Genomic DNA, 18217 nt, shown 5'->3' with positions numbered 1-18217 from the left:
AAGAAAAGGGAGCATCTTGTGGTATGTTATATTTCACCTGTTAAAGAGACAGACTTGGAAGCACAGCATTGTTATTTTTAATCTTTTTTTTAAACCACTTCTCCTTGAGATCAAGCAGAGATGGCAATAGAACAATCTTCTAGTTACTCCTATCGGGAAAGAGATACAGGAGTATCAGAGCCAGAACCACCAGGCTGAGAAACAGCTTCTTCCCACGGGTAGTGAGATTATCGAATGTCTGATGATCTCCTCATGCAAACCCTCTGAGATACTATTATTTATTTAACTTTAAATATGTATATATATATCTCATGTAAATCACTTGTAAATATGTGTGCTGTCTCTATAAATGTTTGAATGTCCAGTTGTACTTCTACAATTGGATAATAAACTTGAATTAACATTAAAATTGATGCTGCAATAACATGCTGAGTTCACAAATTTATTTAAATTAACTGATGTATTTCTGCATGGGTTTAAAAAATAATAATTGTTCATAAAGAAATTAGATTTCAGAGTGGTCCTTATTTGAAAACCACCCATGAAATTTATGCAAAAATGCCAACTACTTGCAAATAATGCAAGAATTCTTAATTATTTCGACCTTGCTGCTGAGTTTTTAATTAACTTTTATTCTAATCAACTACAATTTAGTATTCAATAAGAACAGAAAATGTTGACTTTTTCAGTAGGTTGGGCAATATTCTGAGAGAAAAATAAATTAAATTATGCTGACGACTTTTCAATTGAACAATGTTTCTTCTTCCGTGGAATTTTGTTTACGACAAAATAAGCATTTTCCAACATTTTGGAACATTTTGTTCCTATCCCGCATGGTTGTAGTTGTGCATCCATTGAGAAATTGTTTGTTAAACACTGCAAAAAAAACTATTTCTGCTCAGAATTCTGATCAACATAGATTCTTCATCAATAAAGGATTTCAAAGAGAATTCTTTTTCTGTATTTTGACAGCAAATATATGCTGGTCTATGATTCCCAGCAAATAGACCAGACTTCTCTCATTACGAGGGTCAAGAATTTTATGATATCTGTATAAGTATACAATATGCCCAAAACAGTTGAACAATCAGTGCTCTTCCACTGGACTTAGAAAGCATCCCAAACCTTCAGCTCATCTCTAACCTGTTTCGATGCGCAGAGGCCGAAACAAAGACAAGTACAGTTTGGATCAAGGAGACTGTCACAAAATCAATTTTGAGTAAAATCTGGAAACTTTTCCTCAGAGAAATGCATTTTAATGTTGTCAACATACATCAGCCTTGTATCTTTTTTTGTCTTAGAATGGTTATATTGTGCATTCTTATCAACAGCAGAACTCTGAAAACGATTTTGTTTTTACTCACCTGGTTTAAACATCTGTTGCGCAACTTTAGCAATATAAAATGCCAAGCAAAAGGTTAACCTGACATTAGGTTTTCTGATCCCATTCTTCACAATATCCAATAGATACAGGAGCTGGACCACAAAGTGAAAAAGATCATCCATTGTACAAATCAGTAGGACGGTATTTGACTTTAGGCATCAACTTTGGCTGAATGCAAATTCAGCTCAATTACATATATGGGACAAAACTGATGAGCTAGAAAGATCTAAGAAATCAAAGAGTTAAGACTGAATACACTAGACAATTTTTTTCCGATGGTTTGCTTCCTGAAGAATATTGGGTATTATTGGGTATTCAAGCTGAACACAAAGATAATTTCAGATTTGCTGCATCATGCAGGAAGTTGGAGAAACATTAAATTAACTTTTATTGCATTTAGCATGTTTAATCAGATAATGTACCTATGAGCCATGCTCTCAGGTTGACTACACATGTTGATCAACAAATGTGAGGAGCCCCGGGTTTGCCTTGGTCACCAATTTTACAACCGAAGTAGATCTTACAGATTTCTTAATAAGTGTAGTTATGCTGCGCCTTTAAGCCTTAACCGTATACTCGGCAAAATGTAACAAAATGTATCCAGCTGTTGCGCCACTGACGAGACAGTTCTGCTGGATTGAACCTTCCTGAAGATAATAAATGCTATTGTTAAGTACACTATACCATTGCCTGAAGAACATGTGCATCATAATGCATTCAATCTATATTAATGTAATGCACCACATCTGCATATGTGAGCTGCCTTTATGGTCTGCCTGCATCTATCCTAACTAATCATCTAATCATGCCCAGGCCAAAGACAATATTTGCATAGCACCTGTACTGAGTGCACACCCAGGCATACTTGGACTGACCAATACAGCTTGCTTTGTGGGGCAATGTACATTTAGACTTAAAATATGACAGGAAGTCACAAAAATAGATTTTATATATCTAAAAAAAATGTGATAGGAAAATTTTAAGGTGATTTTCGTGATCAGCAGCCCAAAGCCCATGCACACAAAAGTGTATAGGAAGCAAAATCTCCATTGTCCAATGTTATAAATTAAAACCATTGTAGTGACAGTAAGTAAAGCAAATCATCTGCAATCTTCAAAAAAAAAAGAGGCCGTACAGTCACAAGAAATCATTGGTCTGACCACACTTGAAACAGTACATAGTTTGGATTGCTACAGTACATCAGGATTAAATCTATTGAAAAGCAATTTTATCTTGCATTTAGGATTCCTAAAAGAGAATCAGGCAAGAGCGAACATGACAAGCCACTTGAATTTGTTCAAAGCAAAAGAATCAATGATATAACATTTGCAGCAAAAAGGGCAAATAGAAAATTAAGCTAAGGTAATAATTTTTGAATGAATTTTTATAGGAGGATGTGAATAAATTACAATTAATTCACTCAAATGGAAATTAGGTAGTTATGTGTCAGAGAATAGGAAAATAGCAGTGGAGACATATTGGCTGCATATAAATGCTTGGGAGATATTGCTGGGTTTAAATCTTTTGCTCAAAAAACCTTTAAAAACAAATTGTTTGGCCATCAACCAAGTAAAAGAGATTAATTCCTAAGATTAGCCAGCAATGCCACAATTGAAGTACATGATAACAGAAAGTAAATAAGTTGGATCATGAGTTTTTTCCTTTCAAGCATTCAGATATTTCTACCTTTTAAAAAATAATGCCTATCTTTAAGACCTATTTTGATTGAGTTTGAGTAACTTTACCTATTTTACCTTGGCATGGATTGGTAGTATGTGATATATTCAAATAAAATAGTAAGGGAGTTAAACCCTCATTCAAATTCTTGAAAAGGGATCCGATCAAATGACTACAATGTCACATTACATTGCAAGAGGTGAAAACGTCCCCAAACATCAGTTTGACTGAGTGCCAGTGATACACTGGAAAATACTGATCAAGCTTTCTGATTTTCCGAAGGTTTATAATGCAAATGTACAAAAAAAGAGATTTTTTTTTAAAAAACAAAATATAAATAGGTTGTGTCTAACTCTGAGTAAAAATAAAAGCAAATTTGAACTGATTCTATTTAAAAAGTTGGCAATTATCAACCAACAACAATTACACTAATTTTGCACAAGCCCGCACTGCCCAAATGCACCCAGGTGACCAATTAACCTACCAACCCGGTGTGTCTTTGGAATGTGGGAGGAAGCAGTGGACCCAGAGGAAACTCACACAGACATGTGGAGAATGTACAAACTCCTCAGAGACAGTGCCAGATTTGAACCCAAGTCACTTGCACTGTAATGGCATTGTGCTAACCACTTAGTAATTTTTTGCTCCCTTGCAGTATCATTTGCAACTGTCTAAATGAGCTCCTCTTGGAAGTTTTAAAATCTAGGACAACCATCCTATTTTTAAAAACTGAGTAATTATAACATTTATTCCTGGTCTCAGAAAAGAAGGTTGATTACCACTTGAAAATTTAAATCGACAATAATTCAATGGATTGAATGCACATATCTGGAAAGATTCCACGTCCAAGTAAAGGCTTGTTTAAATTTTATTCTACTTACTTGCCGTTTCTCTTTAAAACGAGCAGCCTCCAGATGCATGTGGTAATTGCCTAGTACGTGATAAGCAGCCGCTCTTATTTTAGGATCATAGCTGCTAAGAGATGCCACTGTCAGTCCAAAAGCATTGACATCCACGAACTTGTGGCAGTCAACCACACTTTCTATAAAAATAAAGTTCACAAAGATTCAGCTGACATCAGATATTTTGAAATATTCCAGAGCTTTAAAAGCAAATGATTAATTTGAATGATAGTCACCATTATTCTATAGAGTAATGTAATTATTTTGGTTCAGCATCATGCTGAAGAAGACCCCAACAATGAAGACGCTGTTTACATCCGGTACCGCACGGATGGCAGTCTCTTCAATCTGAGGCGCCTGCAAGCTCACACCAAGACACAAGAGAAACTTGTCCGTGAACTACTCTTTGCAGATGATGCCGCTTTAGTTGCCCATTCAGAGCCAGCTCTTCAGCGCTTGACGTCCTGCTTTGCGGAAACTGCCAAAATGTTTGGCCTGGAAGTCAGCCTGAAGAAAACTGAGGTCCTCCATCAGCCAGCTCCCCACCATGACTACCAGCCCCCCCACATCTCCATCGGGCACACAAAACTCAAAACGGTCAACCAGTTTACCTATCTCGGCTGCACCATTTCATCAGATGCAAGGATCGACAATGAGATAGACAACAGACTCGCCAAGGCAAATAGCGCCTTTGGAAGACTACACAAAAGAGTCTGGAAAAACAACCAACTGAAAAACCTCACAAAGATAAGCGTATACAGAGCCGTTGTCATACCCACACTCCTGTTCGGCTCCGAATCATGGGTCCTCTACCGGCACCACCTACGGCTCCTAGAACGCTTCCACCAGCGTTGTCTCCGCTCCATCCTCAACATCCATTGGAGCGCTTACACCCCTAACGTCGAAGTACTCGAGATGGCAGAGGTTGACAGCATCGAGTCCACGCTGCTGAAGATCCAGCTGCGCTGGATGGGTCACGTCTCCAGAATGGAGGACCATCGCCTTCCCAAGATCGTGTTATATGGCGAGCTCTCCACTGGCCACCGTGACAGAGGTGCACCAAAGAAAAGATACAAGGACTGCCTAAAGAAATCTCTTGGTGCCTGCCACATTGACCACCGCCAGTGGGCTGATAACGCCTCAAACCGTGCATCTTGGCGCCTCACAGTTTGGCGGGCAGCAACCTCCTTTGAAGAAGACCGCAGAGCCCACCTCACTGACAAAAGGCAAAGGAGGAAAAACCCAACACCCAACCCCAACCAACCAATTTTCCCTTGCAACCGCTGCAATCGTGTCTGCCTGTCCCGCATCGGACTTGTCAGCCACAAACGAGCCTGCAGCTGACGTGGACTTTTTACCCCCTCCATAAATCTTCGTCCGCGAAGCCAAGCCAAAGAAAAGAATGTAATTATTTTGTACGACTGGGACTTTATTCATTGGAGCGTAGAAGGTTGAGTGGGGATTTGATAGAGGTATTTAAAATTATGAATGGGATAGAGTAGATGTGAATAGGCTCTTTCCCCTGAGGGTAGGGAAGATTGGATCAAGGGGTCATAAGTTAAGGGTTAGGGGACAAAACTTGAGGAGTAATATAAGAGGATGCTTCTTCACTCAGAGAGTGGTGGCTGAGTGGAATGATCTTCTGGAAGAAGTAGTTGTGGCAGGTGCAATTCTGTCATTTAAGGAGGTTAGATGAGTACATGGATGTGAGGAGATTGGAGGGTTATGAACATAGGAGTGGGTAGGTGGAACTAGTGGAGCTTCACGTAAATCGGAGCGGACTAGAAGGGCCGATATGGCCTGCTTCCGTACTGTAAATTGTTATATGGTTATAAGGTTTTGATTGGAGAAAGCATATTGATGGAATATCCAGGCTTATAAACACTCAGCAGGTTAGACAGCATCTATGGAAAGTGAAAGAGTTATTATTTTTTCAGGTTGGAGACTCCTCTTGTGAATTTCAACAACTTTGATGCTACCCAGCTTGCTGGGTCTTGTGTTTTCATTTCAGATTTTCAGCATCTGTAATTTCTTTTAGATTTTCGATTTCTGATAGACGATTTCTTTGCTCTACTCTTAAAAATAAATGAGAAGTAAATGGAAAAGTTTTAATTGGAGTCTGGGCACAACAAAATGTGAAACAAAGTCTGTAGATACTGTGATTGTAGTTAATACACACACATACCAGAGAAACTCAGCAGGCCCCACAGGAAGTAAAGATATACAACCAGGTTTCGGGCCCGAGCCCTTCATCAAGGTACATATCCAACACTTTGGCCTATTAACAACAAAATGCATTCTGATACACAGAAATAATTGTCTATCTTGAAGTATTCACAGAAGCAGACATATTTTAACTAATAGCCACCAGTTATATCGAACCATAACACCTTCTGATGAAATTCATACCAGTCACAAGGCACGTGTATTCTGTTCTAATTTCACTTTGGAGCCATTCTCAATGGGTGCTGTTCAGCCCCACCTGGGGGGGGGGGGGGGGGGGGGGGCGGTGGAGGGCATGGAATGAAATTATACGTATTTTTTATGTAGTTGGTGGAAGAGAAGTGCAGAAGAAAGCAACTAAACAACTGCTTCTCAGGGAAGCGGGGCTATAAACTTTGAGTCCTAAAGGAGATGTAGCCAAAAAAAAGGTGGAGAATGGCTGACTGACATTTAATTATATACTTGTTTTTGTATGGGTACTGATGGAAGTTTTACAGCATGTATCTACCCTAGACCACAGAATATTACAGCACACCTTCGGCTCATTTAGTTGAGCCAACCTAAATAAACCTACACCACAACAATCCAATCCTTCCCCACCTCTCAACCATAACTCTTTATTTTTCTTACATCCACATGTTTAAATCTTTTAAATGTTGCTAATGTACCAGCCTCCACCGCGATCTCTAGCAATGCATTCCAGGCACCCACCACTTGCGTGACTTGACACCTCCTCGAAGCTTTTCTCCGGCTGGAGAGAGCCCAGATGGAAAACTGGAAGAGCAACAACTGATTTTCCACCTGGGCATGCTCTAGCCAGATTGCATTAACATCAACTTTTCCAGTTTCTGCTAACCTGCTCTTCTCCCTCTCTATTCACTCAGCCACCCCTCCTCCCCTTTCTTGCCGCTGCCCCCTTCCTCCCTTCTCCATCTTTTACCTCCAGCCTTTGTGCCCGCCCCTCCACTCTACTCTTTCATTCGGATTCCTGGCCCTGCTGAGTTTCTCCAGCACCTCGTGTTTTTACTTCAACCACGGTGCCTACAGATTTTTGTGTTTTATTTCTGAATTTTTTAAGAACTGAGTTGATTCCCAAAATACTGTTGGCAATGTAATCAAATCAATTCCTTGTGCCAGGGTCAGTAATCCGATAGCATAATTAGGTAAATTGGATTAGCCTATTAGATGATATGAAGAAAGAAGGCTATTAATTGGAGTTAACACTTTGGTAAGAAATAATCTTGTAAATCATCACTCTGTTAAATCATTGATTGTTTAGACAAGCATAAGAAATGCAATCAGTCTTCTATTTTGGGTGATAAACTGTAGCCGTACGCTGTTTAAAAATGCTTTCTTAAATATTAGCTCGTGTCAAACTGTTCTAATTATTGTGATCTAAGTTTTCTGATTTGTTCTTGCACATTCCATCAATAATAAAAACACTTTATTTTTGCAGCTTTCTCACAACGCTGACGTGGGCATTATTAAATACAGCGACAGCCCTTGTATGCAGTGGATCACTAAGTATCTAGAGATGCAAAAAAAAAGCCCAACCCTTATAATAATTTAATTGAGATTTCACAGATCAAGGCATGCAAATAGCATGCTTGCACCCGCTGAGTACACAGAGTATTGAGTGGGCCTTGCATTTTTCAAATTAGAAAATTAAATTTCCAGCATATTGGTTTTGTATGCTTCACTGAAGGTCTGGTTGAGGCCTATTTTTAGTGATTTAATATACAGGACCCTGATAGTAAAATGTTCTATTTCACAAAACAAATACTTATCACTAATACACAGAAAATAAAGGACACATCTGCAGAATCTGATTTACCTTATATTAATTGTTTTTAAAAAAAAATGATCACTAATTTAATAATTCACTAGTCCCAGTGGAAGACAAAATCATTTGACTTTATTTCCATAATACATAAATTATTTTAACAGACACTTTTATTCAAAAAGACAAAGATGTTTCTGAGTTAAAGGGACAATTGATAATGAACTTTTTATTTCACGTGATTTTTTTTGCATTGATCTTAATTTCACGCTATGCAGTGGACTGTGTATTGGTGGCATTATGTCACTGAGCAGCATAACACGTGCTGATTTCTGGATATATGCCAGTTAACACGAGGTTTGTTCATTGGGCTGCCTTGACTAGAAAATAAGGGAGATGAAGCAAAGATGTCAGGAGTTTGTAACCCAGGGGAAGACCAGCAGTAAAAAGTGGTAAGCATGCAGCCTTTAAATTTCACACTTAATTAGCCAACAAGTTGGAACAGCTAAACAAAGTTAGTGTTAGCCGTCTCAAAACTTGTGGTGCATGGAAATGCATAGCCTTCTTTAGCATAAATCCAGTGCTCTGTTGAGTGCAGGACAGGATTTTAAAAATACTTCATTTATTCTTAGTTCAGTAACCTAAACGGATATAATCTGGCTGGTGATATTGTAGCTTTTCCTTCCCTACATTAAAGAGGTTCACTTCAAATTGTAATCTATTGGATACCCTAACTAAAACTTGCTTTAGTGAGTTGATGGAAAATTTAGTTGTTGTAAGTTGTGGAAGGTAATTGGGACCTCTGAGATCCACAGGGAACAAATGCAGAATGGAAGGGGACTTCTGCTCAGAATGGCTGGGCTGGAGTCCCACATTTGGAAGATGATACAATAAAATCCCGGGTATTTGGAATTGAAGCAATTGGCACCCCCAAGCATCCGGCAAAAGAAGAGGTGAGGAAGTAAATAAATAGATAAATACAATTTAAAACACTGGGTAAGAATTAATAAGAATTTAAATAAAAGTTTAAAATTGTAAAAGTAAATGTTCTCTGAAACAACATTTAAAAAAAAAATCAGCCAGCAGAGCCCACAGCAGCTGCTTGAGTAAGATTTGAATAAAGTTGTGTTTAATTAAAATGGTGCCGTCCAAGATGACGAGCTTGCTCATGCCTCTTGCTGCTGGGGCAACTCTCCCAAAGTGTCTCCCTTGTCCCTGCATTGTAACAGTCTTTATCAATATAAAGTATATTAGAAAGGCTTTATCTATATACTTAACTGGGAGGGGGGGGGGGGGCGTAAACATAGCAGTTAACGTAACGCTGTTACAGCACGACCAACTGGAGTTCAAATTTTGTAAATTACAGGAATTACTTGATTAAAGTGAACTTTACATAATTAAGGACTACAATACTGAATTTATTTCAAATTATATTTTGCACATGTCTGGCATCCACAATCTCCGGAGTGTCAGATTCCAGGGATTTTACTGTACATCCCAAAAGGCGATCACAACTTCCTGACTGTGTCCAAAATTAGGTTGTCAGGAGGGACTGGAGAGTCGAGCAACAGATGAGGTGGGAATGGGGATCTAGACAAGGGTGCTGGGTGTGGAATCAACTATTGTACCTTTGAACTTTTGATAAATTTCTGTTTAACAGCCAAGAGACAACAAATTAGGCACGCTGATCGTGGCTAATTTTATTAAATTTGGCTCCCAAAATGGAAACTTAACTGAGGGATTTATATTGAGGCCTCTTTGTGTTCTTGGTGGGCTAGAATCTATGCTGTGCTAAAATTTGTCCTTCAAATTACCCAATCTGGGAAAACATCATAACAAGCAAATTGGATTTAAGATGTCACTAAACCATACACTTCCCACAGCAGAGATTATGCTCTTAAACCGTATAACCATTTACGGAGCGGAAACAGGCCATGTTGGCCTTTCGAGTCCGCACCGGTTCACTGATTTTGTGCGCCCTCTAATGGTCCCGTTCTTCTTAACCAGGGTGACTACAATTTCCTTCAATCTTGCCCAATCCAATTTTGTCAGTCACTGACTACGGCTTTCAGCTCAGTTGTTCTTTTCCCATCCCACCACTGCTGATGGGGCTTTCAAATACCTCTTTTCTATTCTCTGGAGATACCTCTGTCCATTTCCACCACTGTGTGTCTTCCAAAAACTCATCTCTTGAAGTGACATATTTACTTTGAACTGTTGCAAATCTGTCATTATTTTTATTCACCTTGCAAGGTCAAAGAAATCTAAAATTATAGAGTATTTCATGGACAGATTTGTGTCAGACAAATATAATTTCCTTCACATTCCAAGGTCACTACTGGTTGAGAAGCAATGAAACAACGCAACACATTTTAATTTAACATCGAGCCAGATGGTGATGTGAGCTATTTATGTTGGGGAGCTTTGCTTTTAAGATCTTATAATTTTAACTGTATTATCATAATGTCAAAATAAACAAAAGATAAAGGTGTCCCTCTTACTCATCAACTCCACAAATAATCTTAAAATCTGAATAATTTATGAACTTCAGAATCTTAGATTGACACATATTGATGGAGTTTCTTTAAATAATTATATTCTATAATAGATATTAATCTCAAAATCAAGAGAATTGCAAAATCGAGTTCAAAAGCAAATACTAATTCCTACAGAAATCATTTAACATTGATTCAAGCATACAGAACAGAAAAAATACCCAGCACGTTTTATTTAGTATTAACACCTTTAATCCTCTTGTCCTTAAAATACATAAAATGCTGTGGAATTTTCTTTAACCTTGCCATCCTGATACCCTTTTACTTCAGTAACCTTCCCTACACACACCTTCAAATACGCTTCTATATACCTCGCAGACAAGTTCTATCCTTGCCATAAGTTACCAACTTCTTTAAATCCCTCAATGCTTAAAAGATTTAGGTTCTATAATAGCTGAAGAAGCCTGGATGGAAATTTGTCAGAATTGTATTCGGAAATTGATCAATGCTAGATTAGTGATGATTAATTATAATTTTATACATCAATTATATTTAACACCAGAGAAATTAAAAAAATTTGGTCTTAGTAAGTCAGATTGTTGTTTTCGTTGTGATAAGACGGCCAATACTTTTTTACATACTGTTTGGTTTTGTGATCGATTGCAACAGTTTTGGAAAGGTATTCAATCTATATTTAATAGTTTATATAATATCTATGTTGTATTAGATCCTGATATATTTTTATTAGGGAATATGCAATCATTAATTGACTTAGGCTTAAATGATTATCAGATTTCTTTTATCTATTTAGCCTTAGCGGTGGCCAAGAAATGTATAGCACTTACTTGGAAAGACAGAAATATATTAACCTTAGATAGGTGGTATTTAGAGATGAAGTCTTGTTTAATTATGGAAAAGATATCTTTTTCAATTCAAGATAAGATATCTTTTTATAAGCTGAAGTGGACTCCATTTGTTAAGTACATGCAATTAAGTTTGACTTAAATATGTTTTATGTGTGATATTTTAGATTTGATAACTTTTTTTTAAATTAGTATTTTTACCTGTTATTTTTTTTGTTGTTTGTGAGTGTTTTTTTATATATAATATATTATTAACTTTATTAATTCTTCACTCTTTATTTTGGGGGGGGGGAAGGGTGGGTTTTTATAGATTTTTTTTTAGTGGCCGTATATATGGGGGGGGGGGGGTAGACTGATTTAAGTTAGGTCATTAATGCTATGTTGTAATAATTACTTTTTTTTATTTTTCTTTAAATGTAATTTTTTTGTTTTATTCATGTGATAAAATCTTTAAATAAAGTTAAAAAAAAAATCCCTCAATGCTTTTTCAGTCAGATTTCCTTGAACTTTATGGGTTGACCTTTCACCAGAGAGGAAAACAGTTGCCCTGAACTCTCACTATCTTCAAATGAGTCCCACTGGACGTATGCAGATCTACCTGAAAGTAGCTGCTCTCAGTCACTTTTGCCAAGCCCTGTCTTACCATATTAAGAAATGAGCCTTTCCTTAATCCTTTAGTGTTACCCAGGGTATCTGCCTGTATTTTTATGTTTGTGAAATAAGAGGTCTTTTGAAACTAAAGAACAAAATTCATAATAAATTGATATTTGTGTAACTCAGAATTGAGGTAGACATACAGCACGATAACAGACCCTTTCGGCCCATGTGCCCTGTACTGCCCAATTACACCCCATTGATGGGAGGAAACTGGAGACCCCGGGGGAAAATCCTTGCAGACACAGGGAGAACGTACAAACTCCTTACAGATAGTGTGTGATTTGAACCCTGGTCCTGGTTGCTGGTGCCGTAACAGCATTGTGCTATCCGCTACACCAACCGTGCCACCATTGCTAAGGAATTAAAGAAAAATTCAATATTCACACTTACTATTCTGACCTAAGGCTATGATATGATTTAGCTCAGCTTGGGTTACTTAGTTAAGTAGGTTGTTTTTTTTTTTTAAAAGGTCTTCAGTGGGGGCTCTGAACCCCACTTGTATTTATATAATGCATAATCGGTATGGCTATGTGTTTGGGGGCAAGGGGGACAAAACGTACAGACTCTGTACATTCCATGAATATTCAAAAAAAGATTGCATTGATTGCCGAAATTACTTTGAAGCTATATAAAAAAAAAATCAAATTAAATATTCCAAAAAAAATGTCTGAAACTGATGACTTTATACTTGACCTAGAAGTGTTCCATATGAAAGAAAGCTTAATTCATGCTAAATATATGGGGCCTCAGTTGATGTAAGGTGAAGGGATCAGTGAAGAAAATAAAGACATCTCATATTGTGGCGTCGTGGAAATCTCATTCACAGATCACAAATCAATTTCTGGAGTCAAAGGAGATTACGCAAGGTTTTCAGTGGATCACAAATGCCGTTGCCCAACTATCGAGAAAATATGAGCGCCCCTCAGGAGAAGTGGAAAAGTATCCAACTGTTCATACTGCATACGGAGGGTTCCTTTCTTTTTCACATTTAGGTTAGATGTGATTAATCCAGGTAAATTAACAGTTTAGGATTTAAAATTAAATTGAAATATCCACAGACTTCCAACCTATCAGATGGTCTGCTGTTAACCTGAGACTTCAGTTGGTTATCGGAATAATATTGTTATGTCATCAGCTAAGAGAGAAGCCAATTTGATCTTCTGATGGGAGAGGTTTGCCAACTGGTCCTAGCCTAAGAACAGATAAAACAAACAAACAAAGGCACATTTGATTGGTTTTGAACTTGTCGGCATTTTGGGCCATGCTTCTCTCTTGATTTTAGCACCATATCTTGGAAATGACCAATGGTATGCCACTTGAGACCATTCATCTGGATTGTTTAATCACAGAATACAAACTTTACCAACAAACCATTATATAACTAACTGTTCCCCGTACTTGATGAATCTTTTCAGCTATGACCCAACTGCAAGTATAAATTGAAGTTATAGTTTAATGCTATTTGGCACGTTACACCCGGTTCTTCAGCAAGCAGTCTAACAGATCAACTCGAAGATTCATCAAAGCTGAAGCACAATTACAGAGCATAGAATTAGAATGAAAGAAAAGATAGTGCAGGACAAGGGCAGCATCAGTAAGGATGGATATTTTACAGCTGTGAGTAAAAAGCAGCAAATTACATTTTTATCAACTATTTCTGTTTGGAGAAAAGTTTTTTTTTTAAACGTGCTTTAGGTTATTTTAGTTTTCTAGCTGAGTGTCAGAGACAGAGGTTTCATGTTTGAGACCTGCTCTGACCCACCCATGTGGCTCAAAGCAATACCAACATGCCGAGTCTCAGCTAATGAGTCTATGGAACATCTGTCGAGAAATAAAAGGTTCTGAAATCCAAAACTTAAAATCCCTGGCACAATATGTTAGAGGAGTTAAACATTTAGACAATTTACAGCATTTCACTACCATGGATTCTGGAATATAAATAATTACATTGGACAACATTTTTTCTCCCCCTAAAGATTTGCTTCCAGAAAAGAAATTGGGGATTATGATAGACAACTTCAAGATGAACACAACTATAATTTCAGATTTGCTGTATCACGCAGGAAGTTGGAGAAACATTAAATTAACTTTTATTGAATTTAGCAGGTTTAATTGCATAATGATGCTGACGCGTCCCGTTAGTTCAACTGACGTAAAAATGTTTTGTTGCTGATTTTTGTTTGTATTCAGCATCTGCACACCTTTCGTGTCAATGTTCAACAATAGTCGGCCTGCAGTGATGGATTCTAGTTGCCCTGATATTGCTTTTCCATTGTCACAATGTCTTGGTGAAATTTGTCACTGACAGCACTAAATCAGCAGGGAAGAAGTCCCTGAATGTGAGCGCAGAAAATATGCAGTGACAGACCACCTCATAATGTTGTATGCTTGATGCCTGTGCATCAACATGCATTCAATCTGAATCAACGTAATGCTCAGCATCTGCATATGTGAGCTGCTTTTATAGTCTTTCTGCATCTATCCTGATGACGCACGCCCAGGCCTAAGTCATTTGCGTAGCACCTTCACGGAGTCCATGCGCAGGCCTGCTTGGACTGACTAAAGCAGTTGTCTTTGTGAGCAATGTACTAGTGGATTTTAAATATGACAGGAAATCACAAAATAGGTTACATCTTATTAAAAAAAAAGTACATGATAGGAAAATTTTCATGATTAGCAACCCAAAATCTATAAAATACACCCAGAAGTGTTCAAGAAGCAAAATCTTCATTGTCCAGGGTTAGTGACAAGATATCATACTCAAATACTATTAGGTGTGAGAAATGATAATACAAGAATTGAAATCCAAGCCAATTAACATCTCAGCATCTGCCTTATTTTTTAAAGGCTTTAATGAATGATTTTAGTGTTAAGCTTTGCAATAAAAAATTGGATTTCAAACTTCATAGCATTTTCAACAATAGTTCACAGTTTTTGATTATTTTTGTTTGTTGCATACCTGATGTAGTTAATACACTGAAGAGAGGGAGCAAGAAACAAGGGTCATATAGATTAGTTGGGTCCTTAATAGTGTCGTCTTTGAACAGCACTTCTTTTCCTTCCTGTAGGGAACAAATAAGCAATGATGGATCTATTATAATATAGAACAGATAAAATTGTTCAAGTCCAAACTGATGAATATCGTAATTTGGTGCCAGCTTTAATATGTTCTCAAGTTAGATTAAAAGAGGCCAGAAAGATTAAACAAATAAAATGTAATGTTTTAAACTAAATGTACCTCAGGCAACAAGTGTTTATGTTGTGGGAAGTTAATGATTGTCTGAAACATCTTCTCCCTGTCCAGCAATGATAGGATTTCCTCCATGCTTGGTTGTTGCCACAGAGACTTCCCCAGGCTCTTGATAGTCTTATGATGTTGAACAGCAGCTGGGCCCCAAAAAGGCAGTCTAAAAAACAGATGTTTATTAAAATTACAGCTGTGCAATGAGATTTAAATACTTACATTCTCCTATTCTGGAAAATTAAGCTATTTATACTTTTTTTTTGTCGGCATTCTTTCTTATCACTCCAAAATACATGTTTAAACTTGTACAAAATATACTTCAGTTCAAAATAGGACAAGCTTTCTACTGACTTCTTCATAATTTACAATATTTTTTTTTCTCCACCGTACAGTGAATAAACGGAATATCAACTGGTAAACAAGGACTTCCTGTCACCAAATAAGTCGCACTATGTATAATTTAGTTCAAATTAAAACAGGATGTGTCTGACCTTTCCATGCTTTTCAGTAAAATTTTCTCCAACCACTTTTTCCTATTAATTTCCGGACATATTGAGTCTTTGTTATGATTATAGATAATCCAGATACAATTTTGCACAAGTAGGTAAAGTGATCAGTTTTTCCTAACAAACATCTCCAGCACAAGGTCACAACTGATTCCAAGCAATTCCTCCATTCCTTGACCTGAATCACTGACACCCAACTCCAGTTCCTTGAGAATCTCCTAAAATCAAGCCAATTTAGCACAGGTTAAAGTCAAGCTTTCCCTGAAACATATGGTATGGCTACCCATGGGAAAAAAATTGCACAACTAAAGTGGCGATCCACTAAAAATTACGCTCTAATAGCAACTGCACACAACATAATACAGATGCTGAAATCTGAAAATAAACATAACCTGCTGGAGGAACTCAGCGGGTAAAACAGAATCAGAGGGAGAAAAGGAATGGTCAACGTTTCAAGCCAAAACCATTTATTGAGACTGTGAAATGTAGAAGAAAAGCTAGTGTAAAGGGGACAGGGTCCCATCTTGGGATGCAAGCTATACTGACATTAGCTATAAATCCACTGACTTGCACAGCTATCTCATCTATACCTCCTCCCACCTGGCTTCCTGCAAGGATACCACCCCCTTCTCCCAGTTTCTTGTCCTTTGCTGCACGTACTCTCAAGATGAGGCTTTCCATTCCAAGACATCTGAAATGTCCTTTTTCAAGCAATGCAACATCCTCTGCTGTGTGGTCAATAGAGGGATCTCTTGCATTTCATGTCTCTTGGAGTTTTGCTCTTAACAACATTCCCCCTCAAAAAAAAACGAGAAAAGGCAAGAGTTCCTCGTCCTCACCTTTCACCCACCAGCCTCTATACTCAGCACATCGTTCTCCATCATTTTCATCAGCTGCAACTAGACCCATTACCAGACGTATCTACCCTCCACAGGTTTCTCTTATCCGCCCATCCTTCCTGGTCACCTCTCCGTGACCCCTGGCACTTGCTCTGACACCTCCTTCCTTTCCACCACCCAGGGTCCTAGACACACCTACATTTTTAAATTTAAAAAAAATTTTTCACACTGTGAACCATATCAACCAAAATATATACAAACGTTTCTCAGTGAATATACACAGTGGCATTTTCTCCCTTTTATCCCCCCTATCCTCCCTCCCCCTTCCCATCCTCCTCCCAAACCAATAAATATTCAACATATAAAATCTTTTTCTTTGGCTTGGCTTCGCGGACGAAGATTTATGGAGGGGGTAAAAAGTCCACGTCAGCTGCAGACTCGTTTGTGGCTGACAAGTCCGATGCGGGACAGGCAGACACGATTGCAGCGGTTGCAGGGGAAAATTGGTTGGTTGGGGATGGGTGTTACAATGTCATCACACAATAAAAAATAAACAAGAAAAATGTGTCATCTACTTTTACACACTGGATCAAGTCGTTAGGTCTTATCATTTTAGGGGGTGGCGGTCTGAGGCAAGCCCTCTCTGTTATGTTTCATGTACAGTTCCCAAATTTGTTCAAATAATGTGACTTTATTTTTTAAATTAAATGTTATTTTTTCCAATGGAATACACTTATACATTTGAATGTACCATTGCTGTATTCTCAGGCTCTCTTCCATTTTCCAGGTTGACATTATACATTTTTTTACTACTACTAAGGCTATCATAATAAATCTTTTTTGCGCTTCATCCAATTTGAGGCCTAATTCCTTACTTTTTATATTACTTAGAAGAAAGATCTCTGGATTTTTTGGTATGTTACTTTTTGTGATTTTATTTAATAACTGATTAAGATCTCCCCAAAACATTTTCACTTTCTTACATGCCCAAATTGCATGTACTGTTGTTCCCATTTCCTTCTTACAGCGAAAACATCTATCTGATAATGTTGAATCCCATTCTTTTAACTTTTGAGGTGTGATATATAACCAATTATACTGTATCATGCGTAACCTGTGTTTATTGTATTCTTCATAGTTCCAGAACATAACTTTTCCCATGTTTCATTTTTTATCTTTATGTTTAAATCCTTTTCCCACTTTTGTTTAGGTTTATAGCTTATTTCATCCTTTTCCTTATCTTGCAGTTTAATGTACATGTTGGTTATAAATCTTTTAATTATCATTGTGCCTGTAATCACATATTCAAAGCTGCTTCCTTCTGGTAATCTCAGTCTGTTTCCCAATTTGTCCTTTAAATAAGCTTTCAGCTGATGATATGCAAACACTGTACCATGACTTATTCCATATTTGTACTTCAACTGTTCAAATGTTAATAAATTATTTCCCAAAAAACAATTTTCTATTCTTTTGATTCCTTTTCTCTCCCATTCTCTAAAGGAAAGGTTGTCTATTGTAAAAGGGACTAGTGGATTTTGTGTCAATAACAATTTTGGTATTTGGTCATTCGTTTTTTTCCTTTCTGAGTGGATCTTCTTCCATATATTAAGTAAATGATGCAATACTGATGAGCTTTTATATTGCACC

At 37.5% G+C, this 18217-nt stretch overlaps 1 protein-coding gene across 2 annotated transcripts in view; it reads right to left on the bottom strand.

The window, feature by feature from the left end:
* The window catches only part of urb1 (URB1 ribosome biogenesis homolog), a 101928-nt gene that overhangs the window by 10493 nt on the left and 73218 nt on the right, over positions 1-18217 (bottom strand). For both annotated transcript variants that reach the window (XM_069888752.1, XM_069888753.1), the window contains 4 exons: positions 15220-15388; positions 14941-15043; positions 3943-4103; positions 1365-1476 (listed from right to left, as the gene is read on the bottom strand). In XM_069888752.1, coding sequence (XP_069744853.1) covers positions 1365-1476; positions 3943-4103; positions 14941-15043; positions 15220-15388 — 545 coding nt within the window. The remainder of the gene's footprint in view (positions 1-1364; positions 1477-3942; positions 4104-14940; positions 15044-15219; positions 15389-18217) is intronic.

Source organism: Narcine bancroftii, chromosome 7 (assembly GCF_036971445.1).
Source record: "Narcine bancroftii isolate sNarBan1 chromosome 7, sNarBan1.hap1, whole genome shotgun sequence".
Taxonomy (NCBI): Eukaryota; Metazoa; Chordata; class Chondrichthyes; order Torpediniformes; family Narcinidae; genus Narcine; species Narcine bancroftii.
This window is presented reverse-complemented; position numbering and strand designations above follow the sequence as displayed.